Source organism: Colossoma macropomum, unplaced genomic scaffold, assembly GCF_904425465.1.
Source record: "Colossoma macropomum unplaced genomic scaffold, Colossoma_macropomum, whole genome shotgun sequence".
In the NCBI taxonomy this organism is placed as follows: Eukaryota; Metazoa; Chordata; class Actinopteri; order Characiformes; family Serrasalmidae; genus Colossoma; species Colossoma macropomum.
The window spans coordinates 7,466,415-7,481,234 of NW_023494806.1; the positions used below are offsets into that span (position 1 = coordinate 7,466,415).

The 14,820-nt window shown below is 39.5% G+C and overlaps 1 protein-coding gene across 1 annotated transcript in view; it reads left to right on the forward strand.

The window, feature by feature from the left end:
- scarf2 (scavenger receptor class F, member 2) overlaps positions 1–14,820 on the forward strand; it is a 46,601-nt gene that overhangs the window by 13,613 nt on the left and 18,168 nt on the right. Inside the window, exons 2-7 of the mRNA XM_036598786.1 lie at positions 1,328–1,386; positions 3,661–3,762; positions 5,963–6,482; positions 7,634–7,852; positions 7,959–8,087; positions 12,816–12,919. Coding sequence (XP_036454679.1) covers positions 1,328–1,386; positions 3,661–3,762; positions 5,963–6,482; positions 7,634–7,852; positions 7,959–8,087; positions 12,816–12,919 — 1,133 coding nt within the window. The remainder of the gene's footprint in view (positions 1–1,327; positions 1,387–3,660; positions 3,763–5,962; positions 6,483–7,633; positions 7,853–7,958; positions 8,088–12,815; positions 12,920–14,820) is intronic.

The window sequence follows — 14,820 nt, forward strand, 5'->3', positions numbered from 1 at the left end:
CTGAATGGAAATGTCTAAAAGAGTGTATTTCATGGGTTAGTGTATCATGGAAAGCTGAATTTCCCATACTAAATGTAAGTATGCAAACATTGTCAAACATTGTTTTCTTTCCAATTAGATTTATTTTGCTCTTGTGGGCGCGCAAGGTTCATGTACAAAGTATGCCTTATGAGTAACATTCCCATGTCCATTAAACTGGGGGGGGTTCTATTCTTTGGTATAGCTTAGGTGTGCCTTACCCTTAACAAGCACAAGGCTGATGTGGCCCTTTCCACCCACACTGCTTTATCAAAACTAGATGTCCCCAAAGGTTTTACTTTATTCAGCAAAAGCTTGCAACCAAGCGAAAGCTAATATAGTACACGTCACTGAGCTGTCAAACATGCCATCATCCCCTGTTTGTGTATCCTCAGCAGTAAAGTGAATGAGAACTGTACCTTCTTTAAAGCATTTCCACATAAAATCTAGCAAGAATGGCCTGGGTTCTATTCCCCGGCCGGGCGACCAGGGCCCTTTGTGTGGAGTTTGCATGTTCTCCTCAACAAGCACAAGGCTAATGTGGCCCCTCCCACCCACACAGCTTTATCAAAACTAGGTGTACCCCAGGGTCTCCTTCTGTTTAAGTTCGAAAACATTATTGACCAATAGCTACCAACCAAGCGAAAGCTAATCTAGTACACATACCTGAGCTGTCAAACATGCCATCATCCCCTGTTTGTGTATTCTTAGCAGTAAAGTGAATAAGAACTGTACTTTGTCTAAAGCATTGTGGGTAGCACTGTCATCTCACAGCAAGGGCCTGGGTTCTACGTGGAGTTTGCATGTTCTCCCCCTGTCTGCGTGGGTTTCCTCCCACAGTCCAAAGACATGCAGTCAGGTGAATTCATGCTAAATTGTCCCAAGTGATGTGATGGACAGGCGGCCTACCCAGGGTGTTTCCTGCCTTCCACCTAATGACCGCTGGGATAGGCTCCAGCACACCCTGCGACCCAGGAGGATAAGTGGCTTAGATAATGTGTGTGTGTTCACATTGAAGTTGTAAAGAGTCTTTCAGCAGTCCAAGCTTAAAACACTTTACAACTTCAATACAAGGCAGTCAGAACAAAGGTCATTTACATATATCTGCTTTAATCGCCCAGTAACAAAAACGGCCTGTTTAATTTTAAGACATGAAAAGAGATTGGAAAATGGTCACATGAATAAATGAATTATGAATTATGACTCTTCTGATACATGAAACCACACAGACTTTGTAAAATGTAAAATATGGGGCTTAAGCATGAAGTTCATGTATATAGAAGCTTTAACGTGTGCTCTCTCTCTGTAGGACACCAACGTTTGTGTGCTGCAGTGGTTGGGGACAGCAAGGAGATGAGTGTTTAACACGTAAGAACCACTTTCGTTATATATTTCGTTTATATTTTACATTATGTGTACACTCTTAAAAAGAAATGTTTTAAGAGGCACTTGGCTTGAGCAGAAATGTCTAGGAAAATGTTCATAAAGACTCTTCACAGTCATGTATTGACAAATGTTGTTCTTTAAAATACTTGTTTAGGGAACCAGAAAGGGGTTCTTCATGGCATCACTTTAGAGAACCCTTTTTGGCATCTTTATTTTTAAAGGTCTATGATGGAAACCACATTCAGGGATTTCAGAGCAACATGCAGGCCTGACACTGAACCTTCCAAAATGCTGAAAGAAGCCATATTCCCATCATTTTGGCATATAGCACCATGCATAAATGCTCTTAAGAGCGTTGTTTTATTTGTGTAGACAATGGAATCGAACGTTCTGTCATTTTGACTGTGGTTTTATTTGGAATGCAAGACAAGAACAGTCATTTTCCTGGGATCAGTGAGAAAGTATTGAAGTGGAAATCCCAGAGTGGCTTTAACGTGATAGTTCAGCAAGAAATCACATTTGCACAGCATCCTCTTATCTCAGTTGTAGTCTGTCAGCAAAGATGTGTTTGGTGTCCAAAGTTTGCTTCTTTAGTTTTGCACTGAAGCTAACAAACAAACCTACACACTGTCAGCTAGCATTATGAATGCCTACCTCATTATGTGAAACGGCTCGTTGTAGAGAAACTTGCCCATATTTCTTTACAGTGTTGGTGATAGGAACCAGGGGTCATATCTACAATGCAAATATTTACTATCCAGAACCACCAGTGAACGTATGTGTCTTCAGGGGTTTCATGTGATGCTGATAATGGTAAAATAGTGCTAAATCTGAAAAAAGTTTGTTCTTGGAAACTATTTAGCTTTACAACACCCAACACGTGCCTCTCCACCATGAATGGGTCATTCTCCATCTGAAGTGGGAATTCAGGTGGATACATTTTTAAAAAAGCATTTTCTTTCATCCCAAAACTAAATAATGTAAATATGTCCATTAACATCTCCTATTATCATATATGCAAAATGGAGAACTTATTTCCAAACATATTTTACAGGCACTGGTGTTACATGAATATGGTGTAACACCAGTGACTGTGTCTCCAGTGACATTCTGGTTAAAATTGAGGATTTTGTAAATAGGCTGCCTCATTGTTGGTCAGGTGACCTTGTGCAACTATTCAGTAAATCAGTAACAGAAATGATATACGGCATTATTTTGAAGTTTTGATTACCCAACCATTAAAGCACATAACACCAGGGACACATAGAAGTTATGTGCTGCCTGATAAACAAAATTATTAATAAATTAATGAAATATAGTGAGCAAGTGTGGACTGCCTTGAGATGCTTCCTCTCTGATGAGCCTCGACCCAAAGAAGCAGTTTAATAGAGCTGAAAATGTAAAATAAGGGTCCTGATAACACCAGTGACCAAAATCTCTGTGACAAATGATTTGTTTAAATGTAGTATAACACTAATGATATAAAAAGTAAATATGAAGCTGTTTTATACAAATTCCTCAGTTAAACCTCTTAAAAATATTGTTTTATATTAAAAATGGTTTCTCAAATGTTGAAAATTGGTTTTGTAATGAGCTGTTTTACATATGCAGAATGAATATAAAACAGGATAAATAAAGAAAAATCAGAGAAATCATAAAGGGGAAAGTATTATTTAATCTTAGGTCAACTGTGTAAGTGTACATACCGATTTATAGATCTGTGCCTAATATTATAAGCACCTTTTTAAGCCCTGCAACATTTGTGACATGGTTTCCCTCTCCAAATGGAGAATGACCGGAACACATTTTTAAAAAAATGTGTTTTAGGCCAAAATCTATCCACAAAACTATTGTAAAACAGTGACTCAGTCATCAGGCAGCATATTCACAACCATTTCATGTATAAACTTTCTGTGAGGGAGCTTTTGGTGGCCTTAAGCACTTCAGACGTCTGGTTCCTATCACCACACTGTAAACAATTCTGAAACCGCCCAGACCTTATTTGCGTGTTATTGGTCAAAATTGTGCAGAAATGTAGGAAAAATTTGGAATCCCTGATAAGTAATCTTGATTAGACGTGCTTATCTGGTTTCTGACACTATATAATGTATTGTTATCTACACAAACTGTTGCTTAAGATAACATTCTTATAAGGCGTGTTTACTTTTTAAAAAGCTTTGTTTAGTAATGATTAATTCACTTATCAGTAAACAATAGTCTGTTGAGTCTTATTCCCATCACATTTTTTTCCAACAGCACTCTGTGAGGGCAATTTCACCTGCAAGGAGAATGAGGTGTGTGTCCGGCCAAATGAATGCCGCTGTCGTCATGGATATTTCGGAGCCAGCTGTGACACCAGTAAGAGGCCATTTTGTGTTACGACTTCCTTCCTCACCGACATTTTTGGCATTCTTAGCACATGAAGATGAATGTGCCATAGCACTGGCCACTGCATCCAAAACAACTCGAGCAAAATTTCCTTAAAGTTGTTTGTTAAGCTAATTTTGCTGTATTTTTTTGTTAAAAAGCAATGCAGAAAACTTCAGTTATAATTGGAAGATATTATTCTTATCTGAATTCAAGTATGGATGCAAGTTCATAGACTCCTTAAGCCTTTACACTTAATCTTTAATCCTTAATGTTTTAATACATTGAAATGCAGCAGCAGATTATTAGAAACACCTACCTGAAGGCTTTGGCCATTTTATCAGAAACAGCTAGCTTGTAGGTGAGCCCCTCTATACCCTGTCCATTATAGGAAAGGGACCACCACTGATAAATTCTGTTGCTACAAGCTACAATCGGTTGTAAACCTACAAAGGACAAAATAGAGGTCTGCACAAGTCAATGGTAATGCCCGACCCCGTCCAACTGAATCACGTCCGCCTGCGCCTGCAAAATCTAGTGTGATTCTTGTCCGCTCCCACCCGAAAAACCCTGTGACATTTTTGCCCGCGCCCACCCATCCACCACATGCCAGGCTCACCTGCACCCACCTACTCTGGGCTATGCACATGGTCCTCGTCCACTCCCACCTGTGTAAGCCGTGCAATCCTTGTGACACGGCGGAGCCACCAGACCCATCACACCTCCACACACCCAGCAGCACAAATAAACATTTCAATATTGCAAAGTAAAAGTAAATGTTTTGTGCATTTTTAGGCTAATTAAAGCCACGTGAACTTGCACATGCGCATCGCATCAGGTGACGTCGACAGACAAGTGGGAAGCATAAAACAGTGTAGCAGCTTGACTTTGCTATTGACATTTATCTGTACCAGCATTACATATTAACCAGTTACTCTATAAGACGTCTACAAGTCAGCCAAAATGAATTTAAAGCCAAAACAGATGCCGCGACACAGGTTAACAAGCCAAAAGAATGGTTGTGGAAAAAAATCTGATTTTGTGCAAAAGTTATTTACTGGATGTTCTATAGCTTTACGTGTTTTGCTGCTTGTGACTACTAATGTGTTTCTCTCTGCAGCACCCTTGCAACTCATTTGTTACTTGCCTGTTTAATGCTCAGCAGCCAATAATTGACCAAACCCGCCAAACTCAGCCAGCCGTGATATCCATCCACACGAGCCCGCTTCAAAATGCTTCAAAATTAATCACTAATTATTTAGCAGATCACGTGGGACCTGTGGGTGAACCTACCTGGTGCAGACCTCTAACAAAATTTATGACCTGTGGAACAACTTTCTTTACAACATGTTGTTATAGAAGTGAACAGAAGTGAGAACTATTGATTTTTTACCATATAGATAAAATATTACACCCAGAGTTCCGTATATGGGCACCTCACTGATGACAAATTGATGACAAAAATTCAGAGTTATATGTGGTAAATGTATCTGATAAAATGGCCAATGAGTGTAGTTACAGAGTAGGTGTTTGTCATAAACCAGCAACTATATATTGTCGCTTTTGGAAGAAAACCTGGCATCTCCACTTTCGTTTTTCATATTATTTATACAATTTGAAATCTCACGTTATTCGGACAGTCCACTGTAGTCCCCTGTAGATTATCTGTAGATTTTCAAATTGCTAAAAAACTATCTGTTGAAACTCAATAGATTCTGAACAGTGGTGGGGTTAGGGGTTAGGATTTGGACCAGGGTTAGGCTTAGGACCAGTGTGAGGGTAGGGTTTAGGTTTTGGGTTGAGGTTAAGGTTCGGGTTAGGATTAGAGCAGGTTTAGAGTTAAAGAAACTTATGGTCAATTTAGTAGATATTTAGTTGAATGTAACTTATAAATTTAGTATCTACAATGCATCTAAAGTGGACCATCTAAATAAAGTGTTACCAAATTTGTTCTTTACAGTGTGTTAGTAAAGAACAGCTGCCATCATGTCAGTTAGTCATCATGGGTGAAACAACAGAAATGATCCAAATTTACTTAGGAAAAAGTCTTGTTCCATTAACTTCCATTCAAAATGAACAATTTTTTCCTTCACCTGAAAAGTTAACGTTTGATATTTTGTTGCGAAAACATCAAAATGTACATTTTGTTTACATTACTGTTTATTTCCTGCCTTTCTCTCCAACTCCTCAGAGTGCCCTGCTCAGTTCTGGGGTCCTGACTGCAAGGGCAAATGCACATGCCACCCCAACGGAAAGTGTGACGATGTGACGGGCAAGTGCACATGCCACCCCAACCGCTGGGGCGAGAACTGCGAGAAGGCATGCCCCTGCCAGAAAGGCAAGTGTGACCAGGAGACGGGCAAGTGCACGTGCCATGCGGGCTTCTGGGGGCCTCACTGCAGCAACAACTGCTACTGCAGCGTTAACTCAGTGTGTGACCAGAGCACAGGTCGCTGCATCTGCAACACCGGCTGGTACGGGCGCAACTGTGGAGCTCAGTGCACCTGCAACAACTCGCCCTGTGAGCAGTTCACCGGCCGCTGCCAGTGCCGAGAGAGGCTGTGGGGGCCCAACTGCGACCGTTACTGCCAGTGCGTCCACGGGAAGTGCAACCAGGCGGACGGTTCGTGCACCTGCAAGCCGGGCTACAGGGGCAAGTTCTGCAGGGAGCCGTGCCCGGCTGGGTTCTACGGGCAGAACTGCAGGAACAAGTGAGGAGGGGCGGGAGGGAGTCAGAATCAAAACTAAGAAGTACACTTATATACGTACAAGGAATTTGTTCTGGTGAAACTGGACTGGACAAAACGAATAGTATAACTGAATAAATACAAACTTACAAAACAAAAAGGAAGAGGCTTCACACTTTCTGCAGAACAGCTCTGATAAGAGAACAAAGTTTGTGGCCGTGGCTATTTAATGCACAAAGTTATGAAAATGTCAGGAATAATTAAGTGAATATCTAATTTACAACTTTCCCTGTTCCCAGTTTAGTCAATCAGACTGATCAAAACATATTGTTACTTATAAAAACTTCCAAAATGCCTAAATTACTGGGACTCAGCAGCGGGAGATCAGTCACTTTATGTGAGGGGGAGGAAGGCGAGTATCTGATGTGTACATTTTGCTAACTGTGATTGGTACTTTAACAGATCTGACATCATCTGCACCAAATTTAGTCCCCACTCATCTCAAATCGAACTAAAGAAAATGGCAGAAAAATAGTACATTCAGTATTTAGTGTTAATGTTGACATGGTTAATGTGGCAAAAAAAAAAAAAAAACTAGCTTTTTTTTCGAGCTTTTATAAGTAAGAATATGTTTTGATCAGTCTGATTGACCATGGTGCACGGCGGCGCAGTGGGTCATGCTGTTGCGGGGTTCTATTCCCCAGCCAGGTGACCAGGTTTGCATGTTTGCATGTTCTTCCTGTGTCTGTGTGGGTTTCTCCGGTTTCCTCTTAAATACCTGCAGTCAGGCCAACTGAACAAACTAATTTGCCCCTAGATGTGAATGTGTGTGATTGTATATGTCTGTGTCTCTGCCCTGCGATGGACTGGTGGCCTGTGCAGGGTGTTTCCTGCCTTCTGTGACTGCTGGGAAACAGCTTGTAAGGGTAAAAAAGGAAAAAAAAATGGTCAAAATGGTACAAATTAAGTTAAATTTAGATTAATTAAATTATGACTCATGAAACTACACAAACATCATGAGCAGACTTAAAAGAAGACCTACATTACACAAATACTAGAATTAACAACAGACGTCCAGATTGAATGATTGCAGGCATGGAGATGTTTTCTTTTTGTTTTCCTGCCCTTCATGATTTAAGACAGATAATGGCTCCCTTGATCTCTTCTGCCCCCAGGTGTGGTCACTGTAAGGGTCAGCAGCCATGTAAGGTCACAGAAGGACGTTGTGTTACCTGTGAGAGAGGCTGGAACGGCACCAAGTGTGACCAGATGTGTGCTCCGGGCTTTTTTGGGGAGAACTGCAAAGAGGAGTGTCCACCATGCAAAGATGGTCACTACTGTGATCGCATCAACGGGAAGTGCTCTCACTGCAATCCTGGCTGGATCGGAGATCGGTAGGACTTCAGTTGATGCTGTTGTTAGTTTCACATTAAATGGCTGTTCTCATCATAGTGCAACATATTCCCTGACCACTCTCTCTCTATCCCTCTCACTCTGTAGCTGTGAGGTTCGCTGTCCCAATGGCACCTATGGGGATAACTGTGCGAATGACTGCAGCCACTGCTTTAACGGCGACTGCCACTTCGCTACAGGAGAGTGCTTGTGTGACCCAGGCTTTTACGGGACATAGTAAGTCAATTAGTAACTTACTATATATTTGGCTGTAACTACAGTGGTAAATATTTTTCACACAAGTATTAGAAAGATGGAATGGTGGAAGGTTAAACTTGAAAAAGCTGCTATCATTCATTTTCATGTGTGCATGATGTGGCTTTAGGTTGCAGGTTGGCCCCTGTTACTGTGAGTGGTAGTCCCCCAGTATTTTGCCGTTCTAGAATCGTTGATGATATTTTGCCATTTTAGATTTTTTGTTTTTTTAAATCATTGTAGAGATTCCTTGATGATTTTGAAGGTGCAAAGACCTGACAGTCTTTGTGCTTCTAGAATCTATGAAGGGTTTCACTACTGAAGAATCTCTAGAACATCTGAACCTTCTGCCATTCTGCAATCTCTGATGATTTTTGGCCAGTGTAAATTTCATATGCTGTATTCATCCATTAATATTATGACATAAATCTGAAATCATTTAAAACCAGATGCATACCGATCCAACATTCACCAGCAAACATGGATTAATGTGCCATGCCTGGGTTTGAATGTTGGGGTCTATCCCCATTTACACGGTTCTAGAATGTTCTCCCCAATTCACACTGTTCTAGAATGTTCTCCCCTGTTCCTCCATTTACACTGTTCTAGAATGTTCTACCCCATTCATCCATTTACGCTGTTCTAGAATGTTCTCCCCTGTTCCTCCATTTACGCTGTTCTAGAATGTTCTCCCCTGTTCCTCCATTCACAGTGTTCTAGAATGTGCTTCCCCCATTCCTCCATTCACACTGTTCTAGAATGTGCTTCTCATCCACTCTGTACTAGAATGCTCTTTCCCCATTCACACTCTTCTAAAATGTTCTCCCCAATTCACAAAAAATATTCTTCCCTCATTTACATTGTTCTAGAATGCACCCCTTGCATACTGTTTGAGAATATTCCCTTCATGCATGAGGTTCTAGAATGTGCTCACTATTCCCATGTTTTTTTTCTTCCCATTTCACAGTTTTCTAGAATTTTCTTCCCATTCACAATGTTCAAGAAAGGTTTCTGCGTTCTCCCATTTACAGTATTCTAGAATGTTCTTTTCTATTTATACTGTCCTAGAATGTTCTTTCCCATTCACAGTGTTCAAGAATGTTCTTTAACATTCAGACTGTTCTAGAAAGTTCTCCCGTATTTATTTCATTCACTCTGTTCTAGAATGTTCTCCCCTGTTCCTCCGTTCACACTGTTCTAGAATGTTCTACCCCATTCATCCATTCACGCTGTTCTAGAATGTTCTCCCCTGTTCCTCCTTTCACACAGTTCTAGAATGTTCTTCCCCATTCCTCCATTTACGCTGTTCTAGAATGTGCTTCCCCCATTCCTCCATTCACACTGTTCTAGAATATGCTTCTCATCCACTCAGTACTAGAATGCTCCTCTTGCATACTGTTTGAGAATATTCCCTTCATGCATGAGGTTCTAGAATGTGCTCACTATTCCCAGGGTTATATTCTCCCCATTTCAGTTTTCTAGAATTTTCTTCCCATTCACATTGTTCTAGAAAGGTTTCCCCATTCTCCCCTTAACACTATTCTAGAATGTTCTTTTCTATTTATACTGTTCTAGAATGTTCTTTCCCATTCACACTGTTCAAGAATGTTCTTTAACATTCAGACTGTTGTAGAATGTTCTTTAACATTCAGACTGTTCTAGAAAGTTCTCCCGTATTTATTTCATCCACTCTGTTCTAGAATGTTCTTTCTCATTCACACTGTTCTTGAAAGTTCTCCCCCGTTCTTTCAGTACTTTAGGTATAAACTCCACAAGTGAGCTCTTCAGATGCGTTAGCCTCAGATGTTCTTCCTGAAGTCACTGTGCTACACAAACTGGTGTTGAAAGAGGCAGATCGGGGTTCAAAACTATGAATCCTAGTTACAACTGTACAGAACCACTTTTCTAATGCGGAACAAAACCCGCTGTTCTCCACTGCAGTGCTACTCGATCCACGGTAGCTAATATAGCATAGCTAACTAATTCACAACATTTAATATAAGCTAGAGTTTAGTGATTGGACAGTTAAGGTAGCTCGCGTTAATTTATACTCATTTATATTATTTATACTATTCATACTAAGTAGAGTACTCAGTATGGTATCAGACTCGGTATCAGCGAGTGCTAAAAACGATACCATGTAAAAAATGGTATCGATGCATCTCTATTCCAGAATGTTATCCCACACTGTTGTTTTAGCTTGTAAGTTCATTTTCTAAACATACTAAAACAACTGCCATGTTGTTTTGTTGGTGTTTGCTGGGTCAGTGTCACCTTAAGGTTTGACCTTAAGGTTCTTGACATTCTGGAATAAAGAGTTTTTTTTTCTTCTGCTGTAGGATCTTTTGAGTTTTTTGGGGATTTTTCTTCCTCACTAGAGAATCCCTGTAAGTTCTCAACATCCTAGAGAATCCCTGTAAGTTTTCCCAGCGCTCCTGAAAGTTTTCACTTTTTTTGAAACCCTGGAGGTTTTGGCTTTTTAGAATCCCTGTACTTCAGAAGATTGTTGATATTTTGGAACATGTGTTTGAGCTCCAGAGGCGTGGAGCACTGCATTCCAGGAAGGGCTGTGAGTGCTTGTGGTTTTGATGCAACTCAGCACATAATTAACAGATTAGGACCTCGCTGAGGATGTTTTTTGCTAAATAACATGTGATCATTGTTAATCTACTCAGTCTTTATATTCATAACTGAAACAGGCATAAAAACACTGCAGATGAAAAACAGGTGCTTGATAAATAATGAGCAAATCACAGATAGAGTTGCTTATACTAACAGTCAGCTGTGACAAACGTGAAACATCCTGACTGAGACTTTTATCAGGCAAAGTCCTTGAATGATGAAATGGATTCAGAATTCATTAAAAGCCTCTTAAAAGTATTTTGCAAAACAGCCCTTTCCTTTTCTGTCTTCGGTTGCTTTTTATCACATCTACTCATATCTACCGAAATGCTCATTTGGCCAAAACCACATGCTAGAACCGCACTGTATTTCATGAAGGAACGCCTTTTCTAAACGTTAGGGAACGGGAACTGTTGCCCTCTCTTGCCAAGCAACATTTTTCTGCGAGAGGCCACAGCCCAAATGATTTTGACTGTAATGGCTCCTAAATTTAATCACTCAAGTCGTAAAAATCTTTGATGGTGAACTTACTCTTAAGTCATGTGAGGAGAAAGAAAAGAATATTTTTCTCTTATGTTGTAGTTCCAGTGATTTCTTTGGTACTGTATGTTTAAACTACTGATTATTTGTGAAAAGCTTATATGCCGGACACTGATCTGTTCATATATATTCATGCTTGCTTAATCTAATCGAGCTTGTTTTAAACATACTTGTTTTGCTTACTAAGACTCCGCATACTTCAGTGATGAATTCACAGCATGAGTAAGTGGAAATGACTTTTTATTAATAGAGCCATCAATGGAACTTACCATTCATAAGCCGTGTTTGAATGAAAGCGCTACAGCTGCAGAGTCATTGCAACAGCATGGGAGCAGCTGGGCTTCAGGGTGCAACTGTAGTGACATTAGTAACCAATCAGTTACATTTGAAACCACTAGTAATTGCATATTTAATTACATAGTAACACAGTCACATTTACATTCAGTCTGCTGAATATTGACAGGATTGAGTCATGACTTTTTCCTATATGACAGTTGAAAAAACTGGTGTGATTTTTCTTTTTGGAAAACAAGAACGTCTGCACAACAATAACAAGTGAGGAATGAATTGTTCTAGATGGAATTTATCTGCTCACTTTAATAATTTATTTTTATCAGACCATGCTTTTGTTATCTCTGGTAATAACTTTAGGGGTGGAAACAAAATTGGCAGGTTGGGTTTGATTGCTCTGTTAGTGTGATTTGTTAGAGCAAGTGAGCAAACTGCCATCTGAACTGATCTGGTGTGCACCAAATAAGCAGACCGAGACCCCCTGAGCAGGTCAGTCTTGGTCCACATCAAAATGAACTCTGGTGCGGTTTGTTGAAAGTATGAGTGCAATACAGACCAACAACGTCTAAATGGACCGAAGACAGAACGAACCATCGTCTCTTCTCCGCAGAACTAAAAAAGTGGAATTTCTGATGCTATTTGTGTTTTATCATGTCTGCATAAGCTCTGAATCAGTAATTGTATGGATAATGAAGGGAGTGTTTGGGTTTTAAAATATGACATTTGAGGTCATTTTAAAATACCTGTTATACACATTTGACTGCACACATAAATGATATCATGTATCAAGTCACCAAAGTTTCTCTGTTTTGTAAAAGCAGTAAGCCACTCGGGTCTCTTACAGGGATTTCATCTTGGTTTGCGTCCTGAAAAACCACAGTAAAGCTGGGAGTCAAGTAAAGCAAGACATGTTTGAGCATGATTCAGAAAGTTTGGTGGGCATTATCACAGTTGTTGTGCGTCAGAAAGTCGGTCCAATCAGTTTGGACCATTTTGAATAAGTTAAGCAAGCTAAGTAAACCATAACTAAAATGCAACAGTGTATAATTTTCTTAACTACAAGTATAAATACACCCTTTCGGTAAAATTTAGGTTCATAGGTAGATATTTTCCAGATAAGCTCAGTGAAATGATAAAGGATTTCTTCATTTTCTTTGCTTCGGTTTGTAGTCTTAATCATTCTGCTCATTGTTAGGCTCATTACTAATGTAACTGATCTGCATTTTCATCATTATTATTATTATTTTATCTTCACAGTTGCAACCTGACTTGTGAGTTTGGCCAGTTTGGGGTGAACTGCGCACAGACCTGCCTGTGCCACGATAAAAACTGCAACCCGGTGTCTGGAGAATGCAATCTATGTAAGAAAAAAAAACCTTCTCTCTCTCTCTCTCTCTCTCTCTCTCTCGCTCTCTGTCTCTTAAAAATGAAATGGATAGGCTTCGGACTTTGTTATGTAGTTTGTTTTGGAGACGCACAAAGATTCTCAGACTGATGAGACGTCCTTGTAGGGTCTTACACCCGTCATACTTTCCATTGCGTCAAAGTCGAGTGATGGTCTATGATATAATATAAAGAGCAGGGTGGGTCATCTGCAGCATTGTTGGACGTTTAAAAGTACCCTCTTAAAAATAAAGATCTTTGGAGCGACGCCACTTTTGGTTCCATGAGGAACGCTTAAATATCAGCAAAGGTCCTGAGTTCAAATCATGGATGAACCCCCAGATATTATGACCCCCACCTTAAGTCAAGAGCATGGTGGGATCTACAGTGTAGCATTAAATAATGAACTGGTCAAGAGCGCAAGAAGCAAAGAACAGACAGACAAGAGTTTTAAGCTATTTTATTCGTTTCAAGCACCATAAAACACCCAATAACCAAACGTGCATACAATATAAATTCATGTGTCTAGTACCAATCTGAGAGAATCAAACTCATACCCTCTGAGTGTGCTACAAAAATACATGAAATAAAAGCTAACTACACTGCACTTCTCTAGCGAATAATCACAATTACATGGTGTAACTCCAACCGCTGGATCTAGAGTGAGTAGAATCTTACAAAGCGATATGTATATTAGCACCTCTCTTACCTCTTTGAAACCTCAGATGGTACAAATAAATCAAAGCAGCTTCTTGTAGTCCAATTTATGCTATGTGCTACTAAAAATACAGACTACGCATGTAGTGCAAAGAAACAGAAGTGACTCAATGTTGCAAGTGTATTTAGGATACATGCTAAAAATAAATATGCCAAAAAGTTCTTTGCATGATGCCATAGAGGAGGCATTTTTGCTTCACCAAAGGCCTTTCAATGAATAGTTCTTTAGAGAACCGGTTTTGCAAATGAGATTTATGAATACGAATAACCTTATTAAAGTATCTATCTATCTAGCTGTCTAGCTAGCTATCTCTAAACACATACATATATATGTATGTTTTATCTATCCACCTATAGTTGCTTACATATCGCTGTTGTTGGAAAAATGTTTTTCAGTTTTTGACCTAATTTGAAAGTACCCATGGTCATATATATTGTGTGTAAATTTCATGATGAATGGACCAACAGAAATGACCCGAACTTACTTAGAAAAAACTCTGTTTTCATTGACTTACATTAAAAGTTGAGTAGGTTTTTCCTTTTCCTGTAAAGGTGTCATTTTGGAGATGCCAGGTTTTCTTCAGACAACAGCGATATGCACATATGCTAGGTTTTTATCTTGTATATCTATCTATCTATCTATCTATCTATCTATCTATCTATCTATCTGTCTGTCTGTCTGTCTGTACACACACACACAAACATCCATATATATATATATATGCTTGTTTTATCTGTCTGTCTATCTATCTATCTATCTTTAGAGAACTGTTTTTGCAGTTGAGATTTATGAAATAACCCTTTTAACTTCTAAAATCTCCACATTCAGTCTATAGTAAGAACGGTTAAGTTGCTGAAGACTCCTTAGACTGTGTGAAAGTTCTTTGAACCTTCAAAAGGCTAAAATAAAATGTAAACAAACTATACAGTATCAGTCAATAGCTTGAGAGAACTAGATACACATTTTACAGGTATGTAACATATTTAAAAGCAATGTCAGTAGCTCAGAGCAGATTAAAAACATGGTACTACTAACTAAAACTTTCACCAGGCTGGCAATGTCCTTATGAAGATCAGAGGAAGGGTTATACAGCTCTCTTTGCTCCACCACATGGATTAGTTTCTCCTCATCTGTTTTTGCCTATTTTCACCATGTTCTGAC